Source organism: Myotis davidii, unplaced genomic scaffold (genome assembly GCF_000327345.1).
Source record: "Myotis davidii unplaced genomic scaffold, ASM32734v1 scaffold251, whole genome shotgun sequence".
NCBI classification, from domain to species: Eukaryota; Metazoa; Chordata; class Mammalia; order Chiroptera; family Vespertilionidae; genus Myotis; species Myotis davidii.
Window position 1 is genome coordinate 419,129 of NW_006282378.1, and position 21,408 is coordinate 440,536.

Consider the following 21,408-nt stretch of genomic DNA (forward strand, 5'->3'; position numbering starts at 1 on the left):
GTTGAGTCTTGTATGTACCCGACAAGGGATCAAACCCGCAACCTTGGCATATTGGGATGACGCTCTAACCAACTGAACTACCCGGCCAGGGCCTTATTCCTCTTTTCTTTCTCTGGTTCATTTAGCAAACATTTCCTGGATATTTTCTTTATGCAGGATATTAAGCAAGAGATTGTTGAGAATATAAGCATATATTGATTCATTTAGCATTTACTGAATACCTGCCATGTGCTAGATACATACTTAGACAGTCTCTGCCTTCAGAAAGGATTCTGGAGAAACCTACGTAAGGATTACAAATATGAACTAATATGCCCAGTATTACTCATCTAGTAAGTGGCAGAGTTAGTATTTGAACTCAGATCTGACTCCTTAAATGTAGTAAAAACCATTCCACTGAGGAAGCATTAAAGACAAATGGGGAATTAGTATTTCAGGTAGAGAGGACAGTATGTTTAGAGATAACAAGATGTGACATGGTATGTTCAAGGAAGCGTCATCTTTATTTGTTGTTTTGTATAATATATGGGATCTTTGAGAAGTAGTAGGCAGCCATACTAAGGAGTTTAGACTTTTTTTAGTAGAAAGCACAAAACCACTAAAGATAATTAAGCAGGAAACTTATATAAAATTTTGCATTTTAGACATAATTCCAAACTGGAGACAGTATAAGCAAGGAAATTGGTTTAGAAGGATTCTACATGTCACGTAAGCAAAATTTGATTAAGGGTGGGGAAAGTAGATATAGTCAAGAAATTCACCCAGGGAATCTAATTGACAGGAAGGAAATTAGTTCTATATGAGATAAAGTACTTGATTTCTAGCTTGGTCACTTAAATTCAGGATAATGCCATTAACAGAGATTTAGGGGAAAGGGTAAGTTTAGAATGAGTTTAATTTTAGAAGAAAGAATGAGTTTACTCTTGGGCATCTCAGTATAACTTCAGTTGGCACATAGATATAAATCTGGATCTCAGAATAAGTTTGGGTTGGAGATTCAGGTTTATGAGACATGTTCGTAGAAGGTAGTGAAAGCATTGATAATGGAATTTGATCACTAATGGAAAGTATTGATCAGACTTCTCTCCCCCACCTCCCTTTGAATCTCTGGCCTCTTTGAGACTATACGGAGAACTATGATCCCTTCTCCCTGGAAAATACACATAAGTACAGTTTCTGGACGTTCACATACTACTAAGATGCTAGGTTAAAATTTTCTTATATAGAGTCAGGAGAACTTAAGACTAAACCTCTGTGGAAGGTCAATATTTAAGGGATAGACAAAGAAAGACAGGCCCATGAACAACATTGAGGAGTGGTTAGACATCAAGGAAAGAACATATTTTAGGTGAAGGAGTAATGAACATGTCAGGACAAGAGAAAAAGGCCTGAAAAGTATCTTGTTGGCATTGGCAATTTGGTTACTGATGACTTTAGCCCAGCCGTGGGCAAACTACGGCCCACGGGCTGGATCTGGCCCGTTTGAAATGAATAAAACTAAAAAAAAAAAGACCGTACCTTTTTATGTAATGATGTTTACTTTGAATTTATATTAGTTCATACAAACACTCCATCCATGCTTTTGTTCCGGCCCTCCGGTCCAGTTTAAGAACCCATTGTGGCCCTCGAGTCAAAAAGTTTGCCCACCCCTGCTTTAGCCAGAGGAGCTCAGTGGTGAGTTGAGGGCCAAAGCTAGGTGGGAATGGTTTGAGAAGTGAATAAGAAGTGAGGAAGTGAAAATATTGAATGTAGATTACTCTTTTCGTAATTTGACTCCAAGGAAAGGACAATCAGTAAGAGAATTTTTAGAAAATGGGCAGACAGTGATGAGGAAGAGGCTAAGAATGGAGTAAGCACCAAAGTTATTGGAGGAACGAGATTAAGAGCAGCTGTGGAGGCTCTGAGATTGAAGGAGAATGATGGGTGTGGACATTGGAGCTTGTGTGTGTATGTGTGTGTGTGTGTGTGTGTGTGTGAAGTATATTTTTATTGATTTCAGAGAGGAAGGGAGAGGGAGAGAGAGAGAGAAACATCAATGATGAGAGAAAATCATCACCTCCCTCCCAGCCAATGGGGATCAAGCCCTCAACCTAGGCATGTGCCCTTGATCGGAATCAGACCTGGACCCTTCAGTCCGCAGGCCAACGCTCTATCCACGGAGCCACACCGGCTAGGGCTGTCTTGTTCTTCACTGTATTTTCAGCACCTAGCATAATACTTGGGACATGATATGTGTCATAAACATTTGAATGAATGATTAAAGTTTGAATTGGAGAGATTAGGGAAGGTGAAGATAGTTTGGTGCTTGATGGGAATGAAGGAAGGAGAGAGTAAGTTTTTGACATTTTCATTGCTTCTCCCACCATAGGATTTATGACCAGAGGAAAATTAATGAGAATGAAAACAATGGAGTACTCAAGAAATTCTGTCCTCATCACCTGGTAAGAGTCATGAAGGGCCAGTGGCTCTAGGCTTCCCTGACTCGACCCCAAGGCTACTCCCGAACTTATTGGTATAGTGGGAAGAGCTTGGACTTTTGAATCAGACACCTGGATTTGAATCCTGGCTCCACCACTTACCGTCTTGTGATCTTGGGCAGTCACCTCACCTCTGTTGGTCAGTTTTCTTACTGACAACATAGACGTAAATGCCTGTGCCGTGATGGTAAGGCTCAATGAGACAACGAATATATAAAGTGGCTAGCACACAGAAGATAGCCGACAGAAAGCCCTCTCCCCCAGAGATGGCTACATCTCATCGGTTGTAGTCCTCTCTCTGTCTCTTTCTCTCAATCTCTGGGAGAACATTAGGGGAGTTTGAAGGAAAACCTTTTTCCTGAAGATGGTATAACAAATGGGGGTGGGGGTAGGGCATCAGTCAGTATCTGCTCCTTATTGCAGGTGAACAGTGAGTCCAAAGCAAACATCACCTGTCTTGTGTACAGCCACGACGGCACAGGTACGTGAGCAGGGCCCAGCTCCTAGGCTGGCATGCCCCCTCTGTCTAGGAAGCTGCTGAACAGTGAGGCATGTGCCCTGTAGTGCTCACCACTGTGCTAGAGATCCAAGTAGTTGCTGATGGTGAGCACACAGTGGGAGGATGCAGCAGATGACCCTTGGAGATGCCAGGTACACTGTGGAATGCTGCAGATGAGATTTGACAGGGCCTGTCCTGAAGTCCAGACCACGTGCTTGAGCAGGTGCTTAAGCCTTGACTTGTTCCTGAGTTAATGGGTGTGATCGTGAGCATTCTGCTACCCCTGTGTGGCAGTATGTTCCTGTTCTGCTTGAGACAGCTGACTTGCCTGCTGTTCCAACCGAGTAAGATGGGTGTTAATATACATGGGTGTTAGGAGGGGGCACTACTGGCAAGAAGCCCCACCCCTACCCCCAGCTCCCGATCCCAACTTTTTTTTCAGCCTTTGCCTTCACTGCTGTGTGCTTGTTCTTGGCAGAGCTCCTGGCCAGTTACAACGATGAAGACATTTATCTCTTCAACTCCTCTCACAGCGATGGGGCCCAGTATGTGAAGAGATATAAGGGCCACAGAAATAACGCCACAGGTGAGGCTGTCTTTCTAGGTTTTTGTAGCCAAGTCTGCTGGCTTGGAGAACCAGTGTCTCGTTCGGGTTGTGCAAATAGGAACTTCCTACAGGAGTAGACTGCCTGCCACTGAGGGCTGTGGGAGGGGATCCCTAATTGAGCTGGAGTTGTCGTGGGCCTACTTTGCTAGAGGAGAGAGGGTTTGGGGGCATCTCTCACCTCTGCAATTATTTGGTTTGAGCATAAGGAGACTGGACTATTTTTCTTATGGTTTCAGTTAACCTCAGGATTCAAAGGCTTGTTAAGGAAGTCTGGGAAAGCCTCCTCAGTCAGTGGTACTGGATTGCCTCACAGAGGGTGACTCCGTACTTCTAGAGAGGAGGAGGAGGAAGTGATTCTTTTGAATGAAGCAGAGGAGGAGGAATGGTGTAGTACCTCGCCCAAGTTTGTAATGGAGTTTGTCCTTTTTTGTTCTGTCTTGTTCTTTGCTGCACAGTGGGGTCATGTAATAGTCTTTTAAAAATCCCGGTGCCTGGCTTCCAACCCCAGGCATTCTGATGCAGTTGGTAAGGGATGTGGCCCAATTGGGATGCTAAAAGCCCTTTACATGATTCTAGTGTACAGGAAAATTGGGGAATCACTGCTCTTCGTTATTGTTACCATGCCTAACAGTATCTGTCATAATTTTGATTTGGAGAGAGCAGTTAGTTTTCCTTTTTCTCTTGAGCTGGTGAGAAGAGAGGGAAAACCTGTACTTGGATCTTAGTCCATGGCCAGACAGGGAGGGCCAGTCCCATTTCTGGTAAAGACTGGCATCATAGTTGGGACTCCGGGCTTCTTTCACTAACTTGAGAGAGTGGAGCCCCATTGTGCAGAGGCTTGGTAACAAGCATAGTTTAGATGCTGCTTTAGGCAGTTGTGATGTGCACTTCCATCAGTCTCAGGTCAGCTGATGAAAGGAAGTGTTGACAAGGTACCAATGAAGTATACATCCCAAGAAAATCCTAGGGCCTAGGACAGAGCTGTCTAGGAGTAGGCAGAGCTGGGGTGATTCAAATTGGGACAGTAAGGCATTAGTGAGGCCTGTGGTTGCTTGAAAGGGTGTGGAATGATGAGACTTAGACTATTGCTAGGGACTGCCAACTCCTCAGCCCTTGGGTCTCTTTGGGACAATAGAAATAGTCTTAGGGACTGGCATGATTCTTGTTATGACTATTATACATATGTATTCCCTTGATAGTTCTGTGAAAATGAAAGGCACTCTGGCTCTTAGCTGTTTTAGAGTTTGTGACTGACTAAATTCCTTCTGAGGTAAATATGTATAGGCCTGATGCCAACCGTCATGTGGTTTATTCCCTCATTTATCATTTCAGTTAAAGGCGTCAATTTCTATGGCCCCAAGAGTGAGTTTGTGGTGAGCGGTAGTGACTGCGGCCATATCTTCCTCTGGGAGAAATCATCCTGCCAGATCATTCAGTTCATGGAGGGGGACAAGGGAGGCGTGGTGAGTACGGTGTGCTGGTGGGCTGGCTCCCTGCTCTCCAGTCTTTAAGGTAGGTTTTGGCAGGGCCTCTGAATTCCCACTGTGACGACATGATACCATGTCTTAGAGGGCTGGCCAGCTACAAGACAGTGTGGTCTTGGAGAGCTGCGATTTCGATAGGATATTTTCTTCCCTTTCCTACCTTTTGCACCATGTAAGACATGGCTTATTGAAAAGAGAAATGGATCTTAGGGAAGAACCTCTGGCCTGAGTGAGGTATCCCTAGGCATGGACCTTTTGCAAAAGGAAAGCATGAAAGTTGAGGGGGTACCATCCTATATAATGCCAAAGAGGTCTCCAGGTCTCATCCCTTACCAGGAGCTAAGTAGTGATCTTAGCTAGATTCTGGATCAGTGGATACAAGTTGGAAGGAGCATTTTTCAGATAATTGGGAAAATCAGAAAAAAGGTCTGTATATTAGATAAATAGCATTCAATGTTAAATTTATTTGATGTGGTGATAGCATACTCTTTATAATCCTTGTACTTAGGAGATAAATATATTAAGTATTTAAGTGTGAAGTGTCATGCTTATATTCAAATGGCTGCAAACACACATGTGAGAGAACAAATATGGTCAAAAAAAATTTTTTTAAATAATAACTGGGCAGCCTGCTTTACAAACCGTGATCACATCAGTCTGCTTGTCCTTTGACTTCTCCAGACAACCTCCATAGAGATAGGGCACACGGGAAGCATGAGGATCCTGAGTTGGGGAGTGAAGCGTGGTCAGCTTAAGATGTATCTGGCTAACCATATATATTTTTTTCTTTTTTAAGACCCAGAGTCACAAAGAAGTTGAATAGCTTTCTATTGTAAGGTTTTTGGACTGCAGAAGATATGAGCGAGACTGTTTGGGAGACTACGTTATACTGGTTACCCAAGACAGTCTGGTTAAGAGCCTCTAAGGAATGGCTGGTCAGCTTAGTCTCTCTTCCTTTTCATCCTTCTGAGCTGTGGAGAGCTGCAAAGAGCCCAGCCATCCTTTATCCAGAGAGTGGTGTTATAATTTAGAATCGTTTCTTGCAATTGGGACTCCATTCCTCTGTGTGTTTCTTGCCCTGGTGTGAGGCTATTTGAGATTTTCTTCTGGTTTCCTGTAAATTTTTTGGACCTAGAACCAGTAGATATTCAAGACTTCTATGGCCTGAATATAAGGGAAGAGGAATCTAGAACTTGAAGGTGTGTCTGTTGCCTGCTTCATTTTCTTTATTTTTTTAAAATATATTTTTATTGATTTCAGAGAGGAAGGGAGAGGGAGAGAGAGAAACATCAATGATGAAAAAATCATTGATTGGCTGCCTCCTGCACGCCCCCCACTGGGAATTGAGCTCACAACCCAGGCATGTTCCCTTGACCGGAATCAAACCTGGGACCCGTCAGTCCCCAGGTCGGCGCACCATCCACTGAGCCAAACCTGCTAGGCCGCCTGCTTCATTTTCTACTCTTAAGTCCTCACCTATCATCTGCAATGAACAAACCCAAAATAATGGAGTCTTAATGAGAATTCTGTAACAGGCATGTAGTCAGAAGGAAGTCAAAAGGGGCCAGTGAGTCCTTTCTTGATTATAAATTGTCTTGAATTCCATTGCAGAGATGCAGAGCTGCGCTTGTCTATTCTCCAAAATCACTTCTCAGGCCAATTTGCTTTCAGCTCAGCCACTCTTAGGGTTTGATGGTTAATCTAGGTGCCCAGATTGCTTGTGTTTGGGTGGTCATGTGAGGACTAGACCTACAGTGTGTTTCCTGGCTTATTCTCACCTCTGCAAGCTGAATGATTCATGTGGTTCTCACTTGGCTTCCTCTGTTTTTGGGGTTTTTTTGTCTTAAACTCCCAGCAATGGGGTCACCAGGCACCAGCCTCAATGCAGACTGATAGCAGGTCTGTATTGTCAAGTAGAATATTCGAACCAGAAGGGATCTTAGAAATGATCGTCCACATTTGCCTAGGTCTCTTGACTCTGTTTTTGCCTCAAACTCTAGTCCTTTCTTTGTTCCCATTCAGGGACAAGGGTTGGGGGTGATATCAAAGGACAACTAAGGCCAGAGCTCCTTTCTCTGCTCAGGCATTATTGACCAGATAAGTCTTGGCATTCGGGCAAGGTCTGGTGAAGTGCTCATGTGTCCTGGTCCAGAAACTATTGGCTCCTTCAGCAGGCTCCAGCTTAAGTACGGTGGTGTCATTTATCTGTTATTTCTTTTGCCATTGGCTTTGTCCTTAGTCTTAAGTTCCAAGGAATTTCTCGAGAACCCTGTGCTTTTTAAATTTACTGACTTGTTCAAGCAGAGCCAGGTCAGAGTAGAGGGACTTACAAGGTAAGATCAGTGAATTCAGGGTTTGTGTATAAGCTGTCATTTAGCTTTTGGTAATGTTCCTGGGCATTGGAGTTTCTATCTAGTGCCTCCTCATGTTCTGGATGCTGGAACCTCTTACACGCTAGCTGAAGGACCCCAAATATAAAGTGCAGTGTGCTGATGTACGGAGTGCAAAGAAGGGAAACGGGGCTTCTGCTTTGCTCTTAGGCTCTTTACTGAGCATTTTGTTTATCTGTAAATATAGAACAAAAGATTAGAAGTCTGTATGTCAGTTTTATTTCCATGCTGGCCCCAGCTTACCCTCATCTGATCTGCAAGGTCAGACGAGGCAGAGGGGGTTGGTCCAGAGAACAGAGACTTTTTGCCAGGGGTTGACTTCCTGGACTGTAGGGTGGCTGCAAGGCTGGGTGGGGTGAGAGGAGTCATGGCTAGGACCACACACACCTTCTTCATTCTTGGTGCCTTTCCTGTCTAGTCTTCACCTGACTAAAAGGCTGAAAATGTTTTAGCAGCTACATCTGGACCAGCACTTCAATTGGCATGGGAGCTGCCCTGCCGTTCGGAAGGCTGAAGTTTCCAAGTCAGACAGCAGGGGGCGGGGGGGCCTTGGACAGGAGGAAGCTGCCTAAGCCAGAGGCCTGTCTGCCTGCCCTAGTTTATTTCTCCTGCTCAGTGAGTACAACTAGAGGGTGGTTGAGATTGAGGCTGTGGCTGCCCTAAGAAGCGGCTCTGGTATCCTTGGCCACCCTAGAGCTAGCCCTTCTGTGTTTTTAGGGCAGGTATCAGGATGCTGTCTCCCGAAACGTGCAGGGTTCCCAAGCAGACATGAATGTACCTCTTTACCCCACTACTCCCCGCCTCAGCCTCTTCCTAGCCTATGCCTTCCTCCAGTTTGAGTAAACGGTGCCACATCTTTGTTCTCCGCTGCTTTCTTCATTGTTTTTAAATTTGCCACTTGGTGAAAGCCCCTGAGACGGTTTTTTCCAGTCTTGGGTGAGTTGGAGCTGTGGAATCTGTAGTGAATGAAATTATCTGGACCTCATTGCCTTTTTTTGAAGCCAGCATTAAGTTTGGCCAGTCACTTGCCCACCTCTAGGGCTGTTTCTGGGGATGAGACCACCCCTGCCTATATATAGGAAATGAGAAATGGGCCTGGTCTTTTTACCCAGTCTGTGCCCGAGTTTCTTCCACCTCCAGGGCTCTGGCTTAGCCTCATAGTGGGTGAGCCTGCCTTTCCAGTAGCTGCTCAGCCCTGCTCAGGGATAGTGATTTGGCTCAAGGTGAGTAGTGATTTTGAAATATATTCCTCCATACCCCTGAGCCTGAGGTTTCCTCTCCTCCTGACTAGGTAAACTGTCTTGAGCCCCACCCTCACTTGCCTGTGCTGGCAACTAGCGGCCTGGACCATGATGTCAAGATCTGGGCACCCACAGCTGAAGCTTCTACTGAGCTTATAGGGCTAAAGGATGTAAGTAGCTGACTGCAAAAGTTCTTTGTTGTCATAGGAAGGAATAATCTGCTGCCCAGTTATTCAAAAGCACTGTTCTAACGCCTCTCCCCCGCATGCCTGTCCCTGCCTCTCTAGGAACAGTCCCAGTCTGGCGCGAAGCTTTGAAGTGCCTCTGGCTTGTGCTAGAGTGGGGGCAGGGGACATTTTTTAGGAAGAATCATTCTATTTAAAGTCTCCACCTTGTCAGTGGATGGACCTGGGCACCCTTTCCTGATCTAATCTAGCTCCACTTCAGCTTCACAGTTCTAAGGGAAGTCTTTATTGGATAGAACACCGGCCTTTTCTGATGAGGTCCAGGGTCCCCATTCAGTACATGCTCCCATGTCCCTAACCCTTTTTTGCTCCAGGTGATTAAGAAGAACAAGCGGGAACGGGATGAAGATAGCCTGCACCACACTGACCTGTTCGATAGCCACATGCTCTGGTTCCTCATGCACCACCTGAGGCAGAGGCGCCATCACCGGGTAAGCGGGAGTGGGAAGGGAGCTCCCAGGTGCTAGTGCACACTGCCTCGCTGCTTTAAAGAGGAACCGGGTGGTCTTGGTTGGGCTTCTATTCATTGTCCCGCATTCCCATCAGAGCCCTGCGGTAGCCTTGGGAGAGCCACTGGCAAAAATGGGTGGCATCTGCTTTTTGTTCTCCATTGCCATTCATGCACAGTGATGTCTTCAAAAAGACAAGGTCATGAGGGTGGGGAAGGAGTTGAGAAGGAATAAGTCTCAGGGAGACCCTTCTGTTTTTCTTTTCATGCCAGAAGAGGCCTAGGGTAGGGTAAACTATGGCATTTGGCTTATTGCCTGTTTTTGTAAATAAAGTTTTATTGGAACATAGCTATACCCATTCATTTATGTATTGTCTGTGGCTGCTTTCACACTACAGCAGCAGAGTTGCATAGTTATAACAGCTATATGGCCCAAGAGTCTAAAATACTTACTATCTGGCCCTTTAAGAAAAATTCTGCTGACCCCTGGCCTCGAGTATCTGAATTGTATAGTTAAGATCTAACAGGTTTGTCGTTCAGGGAAGTTACTGACAAGCCTTTCCCATTCAACAGCGCTGGCGAGATCCTGGGGTCGGGGCCACAGATGCAGACTCTGACGAGTCTCCCAGTTCCTCAGACACATCGGACGAGGAGGAGGGCCCTGACCGGGTGCAGTGCATGCCATCCTGAGGCCTCGGACCCAGGAGGGCGGGCTGGGCTGCCAACCTGATCCTGCCTGGGAGCCCTTTCCTGTCCTTACATTCAGCTGAAACGCACTTTGGACTTTTTGCTTTAGATAAAAGAAAGAATCCCAGGAGGACAAACCAGAGAGGAGTGAACCTACAGAGTACCTAGGAGTGGGGTTGAGCCCGGAAAGGGGTTCCATGGAAAGATGCATCGGACTCGGTAGAAGTGGCCTCTCCCCAAAGCCTTTTGGGGGAGTAGGAAAGGGAGCCTTTTTGTTACCTGGTTTGGGATAAGGAGTGGGGTTTCCTTTTCTTTAATCTCCCTTGTTTCTTGGGTGGGGGTTTGGGGATGTAACTGGCTGTTCAGTACCAAGGAGCCAGAGTGGGGTGGTAGAAGTTGCACTCTCTCTTTGGTTTAGGTTTTTGACCTTTTTTTCCTTTATTGTTAAAAAAATCTATGACAGTTATATTATTCCCCACCCGTTCCGCCCCCCCCCCCCCCTCCCCAAGATCATGTTTTTCTGGGAAGTCCTTAGAGCCCCTTACCATCCCACACTCTTCACTTTCCTTTCCACCCATTCATCCTCTCTACTTTTCACAGTGTTTTGCACTTGATTATGTATCCTTTACTCTCTTCTCTTCATCCCATCACCCCTAATATCTGGTGAGGGAGGCTGGTGGGAAGTGGGAAGAGGGGCAGAAGTGGAGGAAGAATAGGAAGGATGTTACCTCTTCTGTTACTTTAAAAAAAGTTGTTTGGTGGCAGCAATCTCCCTGTCCCTATCACTGTTAGAAGCCTAATTTTATATCTATTATAAATATATTAAAAAGCAAGTCAAATCTGAATGTATCATGTTAACATTATTGTCCCAGTTGAAATACCTACCTATTCTCTGTGATGGCAATAAAGGGGCTTTCAGGAGAGAGTGATGGAGAGTAATGGTGTGGAGGGGGTAGCCTACTCTTGTTTGGCCATTAGAGATTGGGGCTGACCCCTTGGGTTGTGAGAGACTCAAGAATGGAAGGATTCTCAATTTTCCGATCCCTGCTTCCATTGTTTCGGGTTTGGGGAAACAGGAAATTGCTTTCAGCTCTTTGCCTCAGGGCTCCTACCTCTCTTGTTGGGGTTCCCAGGATGGCTCTTCTAACCAGAGCCTGGCTCATCCTTAAAACTTGACTGAACTTTGATTTCAGAAAAGGTCCTGCCACTGCAGACGGCCTCTCCTAGGATCGTGTGTGACAGAGACACTCTTCGCTTTAGCTGTTGTTGCCTTTTTTTTTTTTTTTTAAGCTGCTTGATTCTTTATACCATCAATCCCCACAACAGCAATCTTCCTGATAATGGAAGAATATATAGGATAAGACCGCCTGGGCCTTACTCTGTACCTTATCCACATCTTATCTTGGGAGTGAGGGACAGGCCATTCATCTAAGGATTGATTAAGGTGGCTGGGCCTTGGGCACCTTTCTTCTCACTGGTCACTGCATATGAAAGTCCCAGTTGAATTCTTGCCCTTAAATGCTTTTGCTGCTGTTTCTTTGCACCCTCAACCAGGAACTCTGCGTCCTGCGGCAGTCACATTCTGTTAGAACGGGCTAGGAGCGAAGGGAAGAGGAAAGGGTGGAATTCCTGACACTCCTTCCTTCTGCCCCGTTTCCTAGCAGCTCTTTTTTCGGGGGTTGGGACTATGTGCTGATAGTGATCTGTGCTCCTGTCGCTAATGGGTGAGGTGATGGAGTGGGCACAAAACCATGCACTCGGAATTGGTTGTATATTTTCTCTTGGTAAGCCCCCACCCTGGACTGCTCTGTGTGGTAGTGGGCCGTTCACTTGTGATGGGCTATTTTTGCTCCTTCCAATGTACCTACCTGGCCCTGCCCTTACTACACTTTAGGAAATCTAATCTGGAATATCCATGTTTCCAGTGCTTGGGTTCCAACTGGAGGCTGTTGTAGGTGGAATAGGCCCCATAGCTCAGTGATACCCGGGAGATGGGGCAGGGGAGATACTGTTAGGGGTGTTTTCCTGGCCTGGTCCAGGCTGCAGTGAGGGATTTGGGGGTAAGTACTACTTTCCCTCCCTTACCAGCCATTCAGAGACTCCAAAATCCTGATCATTCATCTGAGTTCTATAATCAGTCAGATACAGTTACAGTCAATCACCTTTATTCCAGGGTTAGGACAAGGCCGTGCACACTACACAGAGGAGCACAGGAATGAGCAGTCTCACGCAATACCGGGGGGTGGGGTGGGGTGGGGGGGAGTTAGTCTTTTTAGATGATTTTGCCTTACAGAGCAATTACTAGACTGCTGAAACGACCCTGTCTGCCTTCTCCCTATCTCATCCTCTCCTCTCTTCAAAGGAAGGCTCCTACTCATTCTCATTCATCCTCATTCTCGGTCTCTTGCTCTCATATAATATACTCTTACTGGAAAGACAATTAATTCATGCTCATTTCCCTTTCCCAATTCTACAAGTCTTTCTCTCTCCTTCAGGGAGAAGCCAGACAGGGCTGGGGAACTTGGGAAGGTCCTTTAAGGCAAAACGAGTACTCGAGGTGTATGTGTTAAGGCAGGTGTCCGCAGCAGTGGCCAGGGGACAGGCAGGCTGGGCTGGGCTAGGAGTGGAAGGTGCTCTCCAACCAGTCTGGCTTCTTCCCTCTTCCAACAGCCACCCCTCCCATGCAAGTTTTGCTCCCACATCCTAGAAGCTCCTAACATAAACTTTCTCTAGTCTCTTGAGATTACATGTGAATTTAAAGTTAAAAAATAAGTTTTGTTCTGACTATATAGGAATTTGACTCTGCCACTCCCTTCATTGTGGCATTCGCCTCCCACCCCCACTCTGGCCTATACAATAAGTTAATGCTAGACACCACAAGAAAGGGCAGACATGGCAGTGTGGGTTTAATATACATATATGTAGAATATATATGTACACACAGTTAGCACGGTCAGGGTGGGGAGGGCAGGCAGGAGGCCGGGGTCACCGTACTTGTAGTGATTTAGAGAGGAGGCGTTCACAAGCCCAAGGCGCCAGGATGCGGGAGAGGGGTTCCCAAGTCCCTTCCTGGGTTGAATTGGGGGTCAGTGCAAGGAAAACACTGTCATTAACTCCTTCCCTTACTTCGGACTTGGGGTGTTCTAGACCAGGGAAAGGGAAAGTTTCCTACATGACCACTCTGGGACTCCGTAGGTGGGGGCAGAATCGGAGTGAAAATGAAGAATCTCGTTCCCCAACCTCCCGAGGCTCGGGGTCAGTATGTGCAACAGTCTGAGTAGGAATAAAGGGGGGAAGGAGCCCCTCAGCCCCGGCCCAGGCTCAGTGGGGCGTTCTCCCAGCAGTCTCCAGCGCAGATGGGGGGGGGGGGGCGTAATGCTGGGTGCTCTGCTTTGGGGCTGGGAAAGGATCCATGGTCCTGTCATTCGGTCCTGGCTCATACCCATCTGAGGGGAGCACAGCGGGACCTGCTGGCACCGAGGCCCCTCAACCTGAGGAATAGCTGGACTCCACAGCAGCCCAGCGTGGGGTAACACCGAACTCTGAACTCCGGCTTTTCTTTGCCCCTCCCAGGTGGAGGTTGGGTAGCCTCTTCACCTTCCCTCCCGCCTGCATCTCCTGTGTCTCACTCCCACTTTGGCTCCTCAGTGTAGGAACATGCAGGTCCATTTTGCTCTCACACTTGCGAGAGGTGGTGGGAAAGCGGAGAAAGGGGGAATAGGAGGTGTGCCCATTTCTATACGCAGTTTCCCGGAAGTGGGAACTCAGCCCCCAACCCCAGCCTCTGACCCCCAGCCCCTCACAAGGAAGAGGAGCTAGATGAGCTAGACATGTAGACAGACAGCCAGAGCGTGTGCACACACACACACACGCACACAGTAAGGGGGTTAGGACCAGGTTAGTAAGTGGGTAGATTTGTGGGGGTGGGGGGTGCCTTTGCCCCCTCCCCTGGAGGCTGGGGGAAGGGAGTGGTCCTATGAAGGTCCAACCTTCCTCCTCTTCCTCCCCCTTGCTCAGGCTTTCTTCGGTGGAGGAGCCAGTTTGATGATCTCTTCCTCAGAGGGCTGCCGGATAATGTCTGGGGGCAGAAAGGGACATGTCCAGGGATGGAATATGGGAGACACCAGGCAGGCCCGTTGAACATCAGCCTTCATGCTCCCAGAGTGCAAGCAACTCCAGGGATCATCCACGGGAGGGCACAGTGCACAGTAAGGCAAGGCCTCTTACCTTTGTACTTCTTGGCACTGGGGATACGGGTTAGCTTGGTGTCCAGCTCATCCTCCTCAGAGATCTTCAGAACACGGGTTCTGTAGTCAACCACCATAGTGAGTAGGTCAGGTCGGCGAGAGATCTCAAAGATGTGCTCAATGTAGGAGAGGTTGTCTGGAGCAAGGCAGGAAACAGGGTTAGAGCTAAGCTGTGTGTGTGCGTGTGGCGGGGTTGGGGGGTGTGGGTCAGCCTCCCCCATTCTACCAGATCAGGCCTCTGGAACCAAGACTGAGTTGCTCACAGTGGGTATCAGAGGGGCAACCGAAGAGGAGGAGCCACTAAGCCGAGGAAAGAAAGCTAAGGCGCCACAGAGCAGTACAGATGACTGTTCCCAAGGAGAGCAGAGCATCCATCAGTGATGATTCTAGGTCACGGATTTAGAATGAGGGATTTAGGTTCAATACATGTGACATCGGGGGGTGGGGGGTGGGGCAAAAGGGAAAAATTCACTGGCTTCCAAATACTCCCCACCCACCCTGAGCTGCTTCCACTTTTCCTCCAAGCAAGCTTCAGAAAACATTTCCTGACAGCACAGGTGGGACTGGAGGGTGGGATCTAGACAACCCAGGGCTACTTCTGGGCCCAGTAAAAGGTAATTATCCACGAGAGAAGGCACAGCCATGACCAGAGGATTTCCCTGACCTGGCCAGCTCTAAGGCCCTTTCCCTGGCTCCTCCGCTGACCACTGTGGTAGTAACTGGAACCTCCGTCTCAGCCTCCCTCCGCTACACTGACTCAGATCACTCACTCACCGATCAAATGCCCTGTCACTCAAGGCCCTTCACAGCACAGCCTTAACTTACCTTCCAGCCACTTCTGCACATACTCTGTGCCCCAGCAAGCAAAGCAGGGCTTCTTGCTTTTCCAAACATACCAGCTACTCTCCCATCTCCAGCACGATGGTCCTGGCCTAGCATCCCTCTGGATTCTGCCTCTGAAATCCCACTTGCCTTCCAGGGTTATTTTTATACACCAATTACTCCCTAAAGCCCCTCCACAGTTGTGGTCTCTGAAGGTGGATAAAACCGCCCAGCTGGTTCGGCTCAGTGGATAGAGCGATGGTTTGTGGACTGAAGGGTCAAGGGCACATGCCTGGGTTGCTGGCTCGATCCCTGGTAGGGGGTGTGCAAGAGGCAGCCTATGAATGACTCTTTCTCATCATTGATGTTTCTCTCTCCCTCTCCCTTCCTCTCTGAAATCAATTTAAAAATATATTTTAAAAAGTGGATAAAATTTTAGACCTTGAGATTTTAATTTTATCACTTTCAACTTATGTTTTAATATTGCATTATATAGAATAGCACTCTCTGAATAATGTTTTTTGCCGACAAGGACATGCTGAAGAATGTAAAGGCCACGGCCCTAGAGCCCTTCCACTCTTGGAGCATTTTAATTCTGTCCTGCCTTGCCGAGGGGAGCACCGGTTGTGTATAGGGGCTCGGAGCTCATTTCTATTTGCTGAATGAACTGGGCCCCAGAACAGCGGCTGGCAGGGTGCCTGGGCCCTCCCCACCTTTGTCCAGCTTGTTGTGGCTCTCCAGGAAGCTGAACCAGGCGCTGCCCGTGGTGATCTCCTCACTCTTCTCACTGGGGATGTCCTCCTTGCAGGCCGACTTGAGCTGCTCCAGATCTTCCAGGGTGATGTTGTTGGTCAGGTCCTGGAGGAGGGTCCCGTACTCGGCCATGACTGAGGTTGGGAGGAACAAAGGGAGGGAGGCTGAGCCTGAAGTGTGGAATCTGGTTTACTCACTGGCACTTCCCATCCCCTCCTCCACCCCACCAGGCAAGTGCCTAGAACATGGAGGCTGGGGAGGGCCTGGGCTGGACAGAGAAAAGAGAGGGAGGGGGAGCAGACAGGAAGATATTTGGAAGCGAGGGACCAGGCTGGAGCCTGGAGAGAGAAGTTATACTGCCTTCCCCCACCATCTTTTCTCTTCATTTTACCCTTCTAACAGTAACCCTGGCAACAGCTCCCCAGACTGAGGAGGCGGTTACCATGGCAACCTGTTCTGGAGCTTCTCACCAGCTGCCTCCAAGTCCCCCCAGAATCACCTCACCCACCTGCAACCCATAAAAAAAAAAAAACAACACACAACAAAACAACTCAGACAATGACCACAGGGATGGGCTTGCTGTGGCCGAGAGAAGTGAGAAGGGGCTGCAATTGGCTGGTCTCGTGTTCCAGCTTCCAATTTTCCCCAGAAGCAAAGGGGTCCCTCACTCAACTCCCACCACCCCAGGAATGACTCATTTTGGAGGGAGGCCTAGTTGCTTGGTCTAATGGTCCCCTGGCCCCTCTGCTCAGCCTTGTATTCAGTCATTAGGGCTCAAGGGGGGTGGGGGTGGGGAGGGGGAGGCAATGGGCCACTTTCCCCCTTGACTGCTGCTGGTCCTCCGTACAGCCATCTCCTAGCCTTTGTGCTGTGCCTTCAGCCCCAGCGCCCGAGAATACCAAGCGGCTGGCTCTGGCCCCCTGCCAGTTCCCAGGCTGGCTGGGTGGCGGGGAAGGGGTTTCGATGCATCACTGGGGGAGTCTGGCAGGAAGGGGGCTGCCACTCCTGTTTGCGTCAACGTCCCACTGGCACTACCTTCAGCAAGACCTCTCAGAAGGGGCTGGGCCAGGCTAACCTCCCCCAGGCCTTTCCCTGCCTCTCCTGGAGGCCCCTGGGTGGGAGAACCTTCAAGGCCCTCCTAGTCACTAAGGTGGGAACTGCGGCTGAGACAAGACGGGTCAGACCTTAGCTTGAACTTGCTGGATTTGATAGAATATGAATCTCCAGTGAGTTTTAAAAGTGCCCCCCCCCCCACACACACACACACACAATGAGTATATATTTTATCAGAAAAAGTAAAGCAGCCCTGACCGGTTTGGCTCAGTGGATAAAGCGTCGGCCTGCGGACTGAAGGGTCCCAGGTTCGATTCCGGTCAAGGGCATGTACCTTGGTTGCAGACACATCCCCAGTAGGGAGTGTGCGGGAGGCAGCTGATCGATGTTTCTCTCTCATCAATGTTTCTAGTAAAAAATCAATAAAATATATTTTTTTTAAAAGTAAAGCATTTTTAAAAGTAAATTGTGTCAAACACTGCGGCTAGATCAGAGTGGGACAAGTTGTGAAATGACCTTGTACTTGACAGACTACCCACAAATCACACCAACAATGGGCTGGGAATGTGGCGGGTAAAGGGGGGCTGGTTGACACCCCCTGTGTTCCTTAGTTCTGGCCTATATGCAGGGAAACTGAGGCAGAGAGGCATGGCATAGTAAGGGGCATGGAACCAGAAGCCACCACTCCCAGCCCCCTACTTGGACCAGAACAAGCCTCCCTTGGTGGCAGGCAGTGTGACACAAATACACAATGAGCCAGGCAGCAGGGCCAGCACAACCCCCACAAGAAACAGGCACTTCCAGGCACACTCACTCACACACCCAGGTCCAACCAGACAGAAGGACCCCGCGGTGGCCCTGCCAGGCTGGGCCAGGAACAATGCGCTCTGACTGTCAGCACCAGGAACCGTCTCTGCCTTGAAATGTAGGTCACAGCAGCAGACTGGAGCCCAGCTGCCCCCTCCACTGATAATCCGAGGGCAGAAAAGAGGGGGAGGGATGTTAGGGCAAAAGGGATGGTGGGGAGGGAGTAGTCCAGGGATGAGAACAACGATGGAGGCAGGGGTGTGAGAACTGAAAAGGAATGGGCCTGGGGAAGAGGCAGGAAGCCCCAGGAAGCCCCTGCCCCAGTGGCAAAGTGGGACAGGGTTTAGGGTCACCTGCTTGGCTTTCACATGGAAGAAGTTTGTAAATAGATCTGGTGGGAACGTGTACGTGTGTGTGTGTGCGTGTGTGTGTGCGCGTGTGCGTGTGCGTGTGTGTGTGTCTCCTGGGAGGAGGTAAGACTTGGGGCTTTGAATCTAAAACATTTATAGGGAGGTGGGAGGGAAGGGATTAATGTGTGAGATACTCCCCCACATGGGTGGGTAGGAGCTTTCTAAGAGTGAAACAGATACAAAGAGAAGTGGGGTGGCATGTCGAGTGGAGGGGGAAGTGTGTGTGTGCCAGGTTCCACTGATGCCCACCCCTGGGTATGGGCATGTGTTCGGGAGCAGGCAGTGGGTGTGTGGATGTGACTGAAGCCGCTGAGAGCATATGTAAGAAGGAAGATAACTACAGGCTCACATCCAGAGAAAAGAGGAAGGGGTGAGGGGCCCACAGAATGGAGGAAGAGCTGGGGTTGGGAGAAAGAACAGGCTGCAAGCGAGGAATCATGGGGGAGGGGGACAGGGAGCACAGTCCAGGAGAAGGTTGCTGCCTCAGCTCAGCAGTTACCATGGCAACCTCTGTTCTGGGTGCCCCCACCTCAGTTGTCAGGACAATGACACCACTGGATGGGAGGGTGTGTGGGGAGTTGTAAGAACAGACTGACAAAGCAGGAGTAAGGCTCCTTGAGGCGCAGGGAGAGGCAGCTGAGTGGCCTCCCTGAGAGATCGCAGCTGAGGCAAGAGCAGGATGGTTTGGGGGTGCAAGGTGGAACCCCCTTACATGGCTCGCAAGTCTCGCTGAAAATTGTCCCTGGGGTGGTGTGGCCATGCTGGGGCTTTGCAGAAGTTTGGCTCCTTCACGCTCCATGTCACTTTCCTCACCGAGTCCCAGAATCCCTGAGGGTCTACGGGGCCTACGGGGCCTCCTGCCCTCCCAGCTCTGAGGAGCTCTCCAGGTCTGGAGCAGGGCAGAGGCTGCCCAGGGAACACCAGGCAGCCTGGGCGAGGCCATTCTTGGGACAGGATACCAGGGCAGGAACCAGGAACCGGGAACCGGGGCCAGGCTGCCAGGAAGTCAGCCCCTCCCCTCCCCGATCATTCTGTGCTCTGCTCACACCTACCTTCCTTCCTTCCTTCCTTCCTCCCTCCCTCTCCTTCCAAGCTCGCCCCAGGTGGAGCCCTGTCAAAGGTCCGTCCAACTTAGAACACTGAAGCGGAAGGGAAGGGGCAAGAATAGTATATACTGACCTTTTAGGGGCCAAGTTGGAAGCATGGCAGGTAGGTGCTCCATGGGCAGTGGGGAGGAAGGAGCAGGCCTGGGGGCACCTTAAGAAGCCTAGCAAAGAGGGCTCACGGGATGCCCACCTGTGGAGGTGGTGGCAGCACCAGGGGCATTTCTGTGCATTCTGCCATTAACTCATGAATTCATGATTCTCCCCGCTCCCGAGCCTTTGCTTCCAAATCCTCAATAAATGGAAGAAGCCTGAGGATTGGGAGCTGCCGCCCCCTCCCTCACATCTGGGGCAGCTAAGGCTGAAGGAGGGGCCAGGAGGTCCTGCAGTGGGCAAGGGGGGGCGAGGCGGCTTGTAGGCATCCATCTGTCAGTCCTGGGGTGGGTGGGGGGAGAGGAGAGGCAGAGAGGTGGAGAGAATGCAGGCTTCCTATTTTAAATTTTATCTGGCCCCCAAATTCCAGCAGGTCTGTGGTTCATCCCTAATTATTTCCCTAATATCATACTCTTCCTCAACTGACGTCCCTTAGCTTCCATTCGGCCTGTGTGTGTGTGTGTGTGTGTGTGTGTGTGTGTGTGGAGGGGGGCATCTTTACTCCTGTAATGGAAAACAGGGCTCGGAGACTCCAGAGCCAGCCTGGGAGTGACAGGGGCAGGACACCTGGTCTCTCGGTGTCCAGTTCCAGCAGCAAAATGGGGTGCCCCTGGGCACAGGGACAGTGTGAAGCCCTTGCCCTCAGTCTAAGAGGAGAAAGAGCAGCCGGAGATGAGGAGCTACTTGGCCTTGGACCAGGCAGGGCAGAGTAGGGCCACCTGGCCTTGAGGAGGGGTGAGGCGTGTGCCACACTCCCCTCATCTGGTTGTCTCTTCCTTGTCCATTCCCTCTCCCTGACCCCTCAGTCTCTTCCCCCTCTCCCTTCAATGGGCTTCCATCCCATCCCCCTCGGTGGTGGCCATGCATGCGCAGGACTCCCGGGCTCTGTGGCTCAGCTGCCCCATCTGCACACGCACAGCTACTACTCTGTTAGGAAGGAGTAGCTTCCCTGCTGCGGACAGTCAGGCTGGTGGGGAGGAGTTCGGGCGGGTTGGCTGCACACACATGGCTGCACACACATGGATGATGCCCCCCGTGGCGCCGGGTGGCAGAGAGAGATGGCAGGGCAGACGGGGCTGTGGCTCTCCTTCATGCCTGACCTGACGATGCGTGCACACACGATGGGCACAGGTGTCGGGGAACGAGGAGGCAGGCAAGCGGGGCTGTCAGCAGCCTAGGGCATATCTGGCAATTTCCCCCACTGCAATGTTTAACCACAAAGGGAAGAGCAATTAAAGCTAATCGCTCCCACAGCCTGGGGGCCACAAAACACGTACTCAGCACGTTGGCCCAACTCCCTGTGGTCTCACTTGTCTCCCCGTCATCCTGCTTCTCTCCTCCCCAGGTTCAGAGCCCCTGTCCTGGCCACCCCTGCACCCTTCCCTCAATAAGGACCAGCTCTGTGGCTCACTTCCTCCCTCCCCAGCTCCCTGGCTGCATCTCCGTCCCTCTCACACACATTCCCTTCATTCTCTCTCTCTGACTTGGGCTCCATCCTTGGCTGACTCACTCATTCTTTCATTTTCTCCCTCTCCCTTGCTCCCACCCCTCCTCCATCCCTTGGCCATTCTGGTGCCCCAAACCCAGCCATTGCCAGAACCCGGGTTCTAAGGGTAAGCAGCAGAAGTGGCCACCAGCACCCCTACTCCCCTACTCACCAGCTTCAGAGCACCAGGCTCGCTGGCCCTCAGCTCCTGTCTCCCCGTCCTGGAGTCAAAATGCCCCCCTTTTCCCAGTTCCAAAGCGGGGCAACCTGAAGCCCAGGGAGAAGACGCCGGAAGATGAGGGTGGACGCGGGGACAGGCCCCCCACTGCGCGTGATGCTCCCCGGGGAGACTGGAGAGCGGGCGGGGTGGGGGTGGGGGTGGGTGTGTAGCGCAGGGACGCGTGTGACCCGCCGCGCGGGCGTGCAGGAGTCACATGGGTGTGTGTCACCGCGTGTGCGGCGGGTCCCGGGGAGGTGTGTGTGATGGGGTAGGTGA

The 21,408-nt window shown here is 50.0% G+C and overlaps 2 protein-coding genes across 4 annotated transcripts in view; one reads left to right on the plus strand and one right to left on the minus strand.

Moving 5' to 3' along the window:
* Positions 1–10,923, plus strand: part of DCAF8 (DDB1 and CUL4 associated factor 8) — a 43,178-nt gene extending 32,255 nt beyond the window's left edge. For all 3 annotated transcript variants that reach the window (XM_015558692.1, XM_015558687.1, XM_006752833.2), the window contains 7 exons: positions 2,369–2,441; positions 2,901–2,958; positions 3,455–3,562; positions 4,916–5,046; positions 8,749–8,868; positions 9,258–9,374; positions 9,965–10,923. In XM_015558692.1, the coding sequence (XP_015414178.1) occupies positions 2,369–2,441; positions 2,901–2,958; positions 3,455–3,562; positions 4,916–5,046; positions 8,749–8,868; positions 9,258–9,374; positions 9,965–10,081 (724 nt within the window). In that variant the 3' untranslated portion in view covers positions 10,082–10,923. The remainder of the gene's footprint in view (positions 1–2,368; positions 2,442–2,900; positions 2,959–3,454; positions 3,563–4,915; positions 5,047–8,748; positions 8,869–9,257; positions 9,375–9,964) is intronic.
* A 1,298-nt stretch (positions 10,924–12,221) lies between these two features.
* On the minus strand, positions 12,222–21,256 carry PEA15 (phosphoprotein enriched in astrocytes 15). The gene is made up of 4 exons (XM_006752835.2): positions 21,085–21,256; positions 15,861–16,034; positions 14,306–14,461; positions 12,222–14,156 (listed from the first exon to the last, which is right to left on the minus strand). The coding sequence occupies exons 2-4, from the start codon at positions 16,030–16,032 to the stop codon at positions 14,092–14,094; spliced, it is 393 nt and encodes a 130-aa protein (XP_006752898.1). The 5' UTR covers positions 16,033–16,034; positions 21,085–21,256; the 3' UTR covers positions 12,222–14,091.
* Positions 21,257–21,408: the final 152 nt, after the last annotated feature.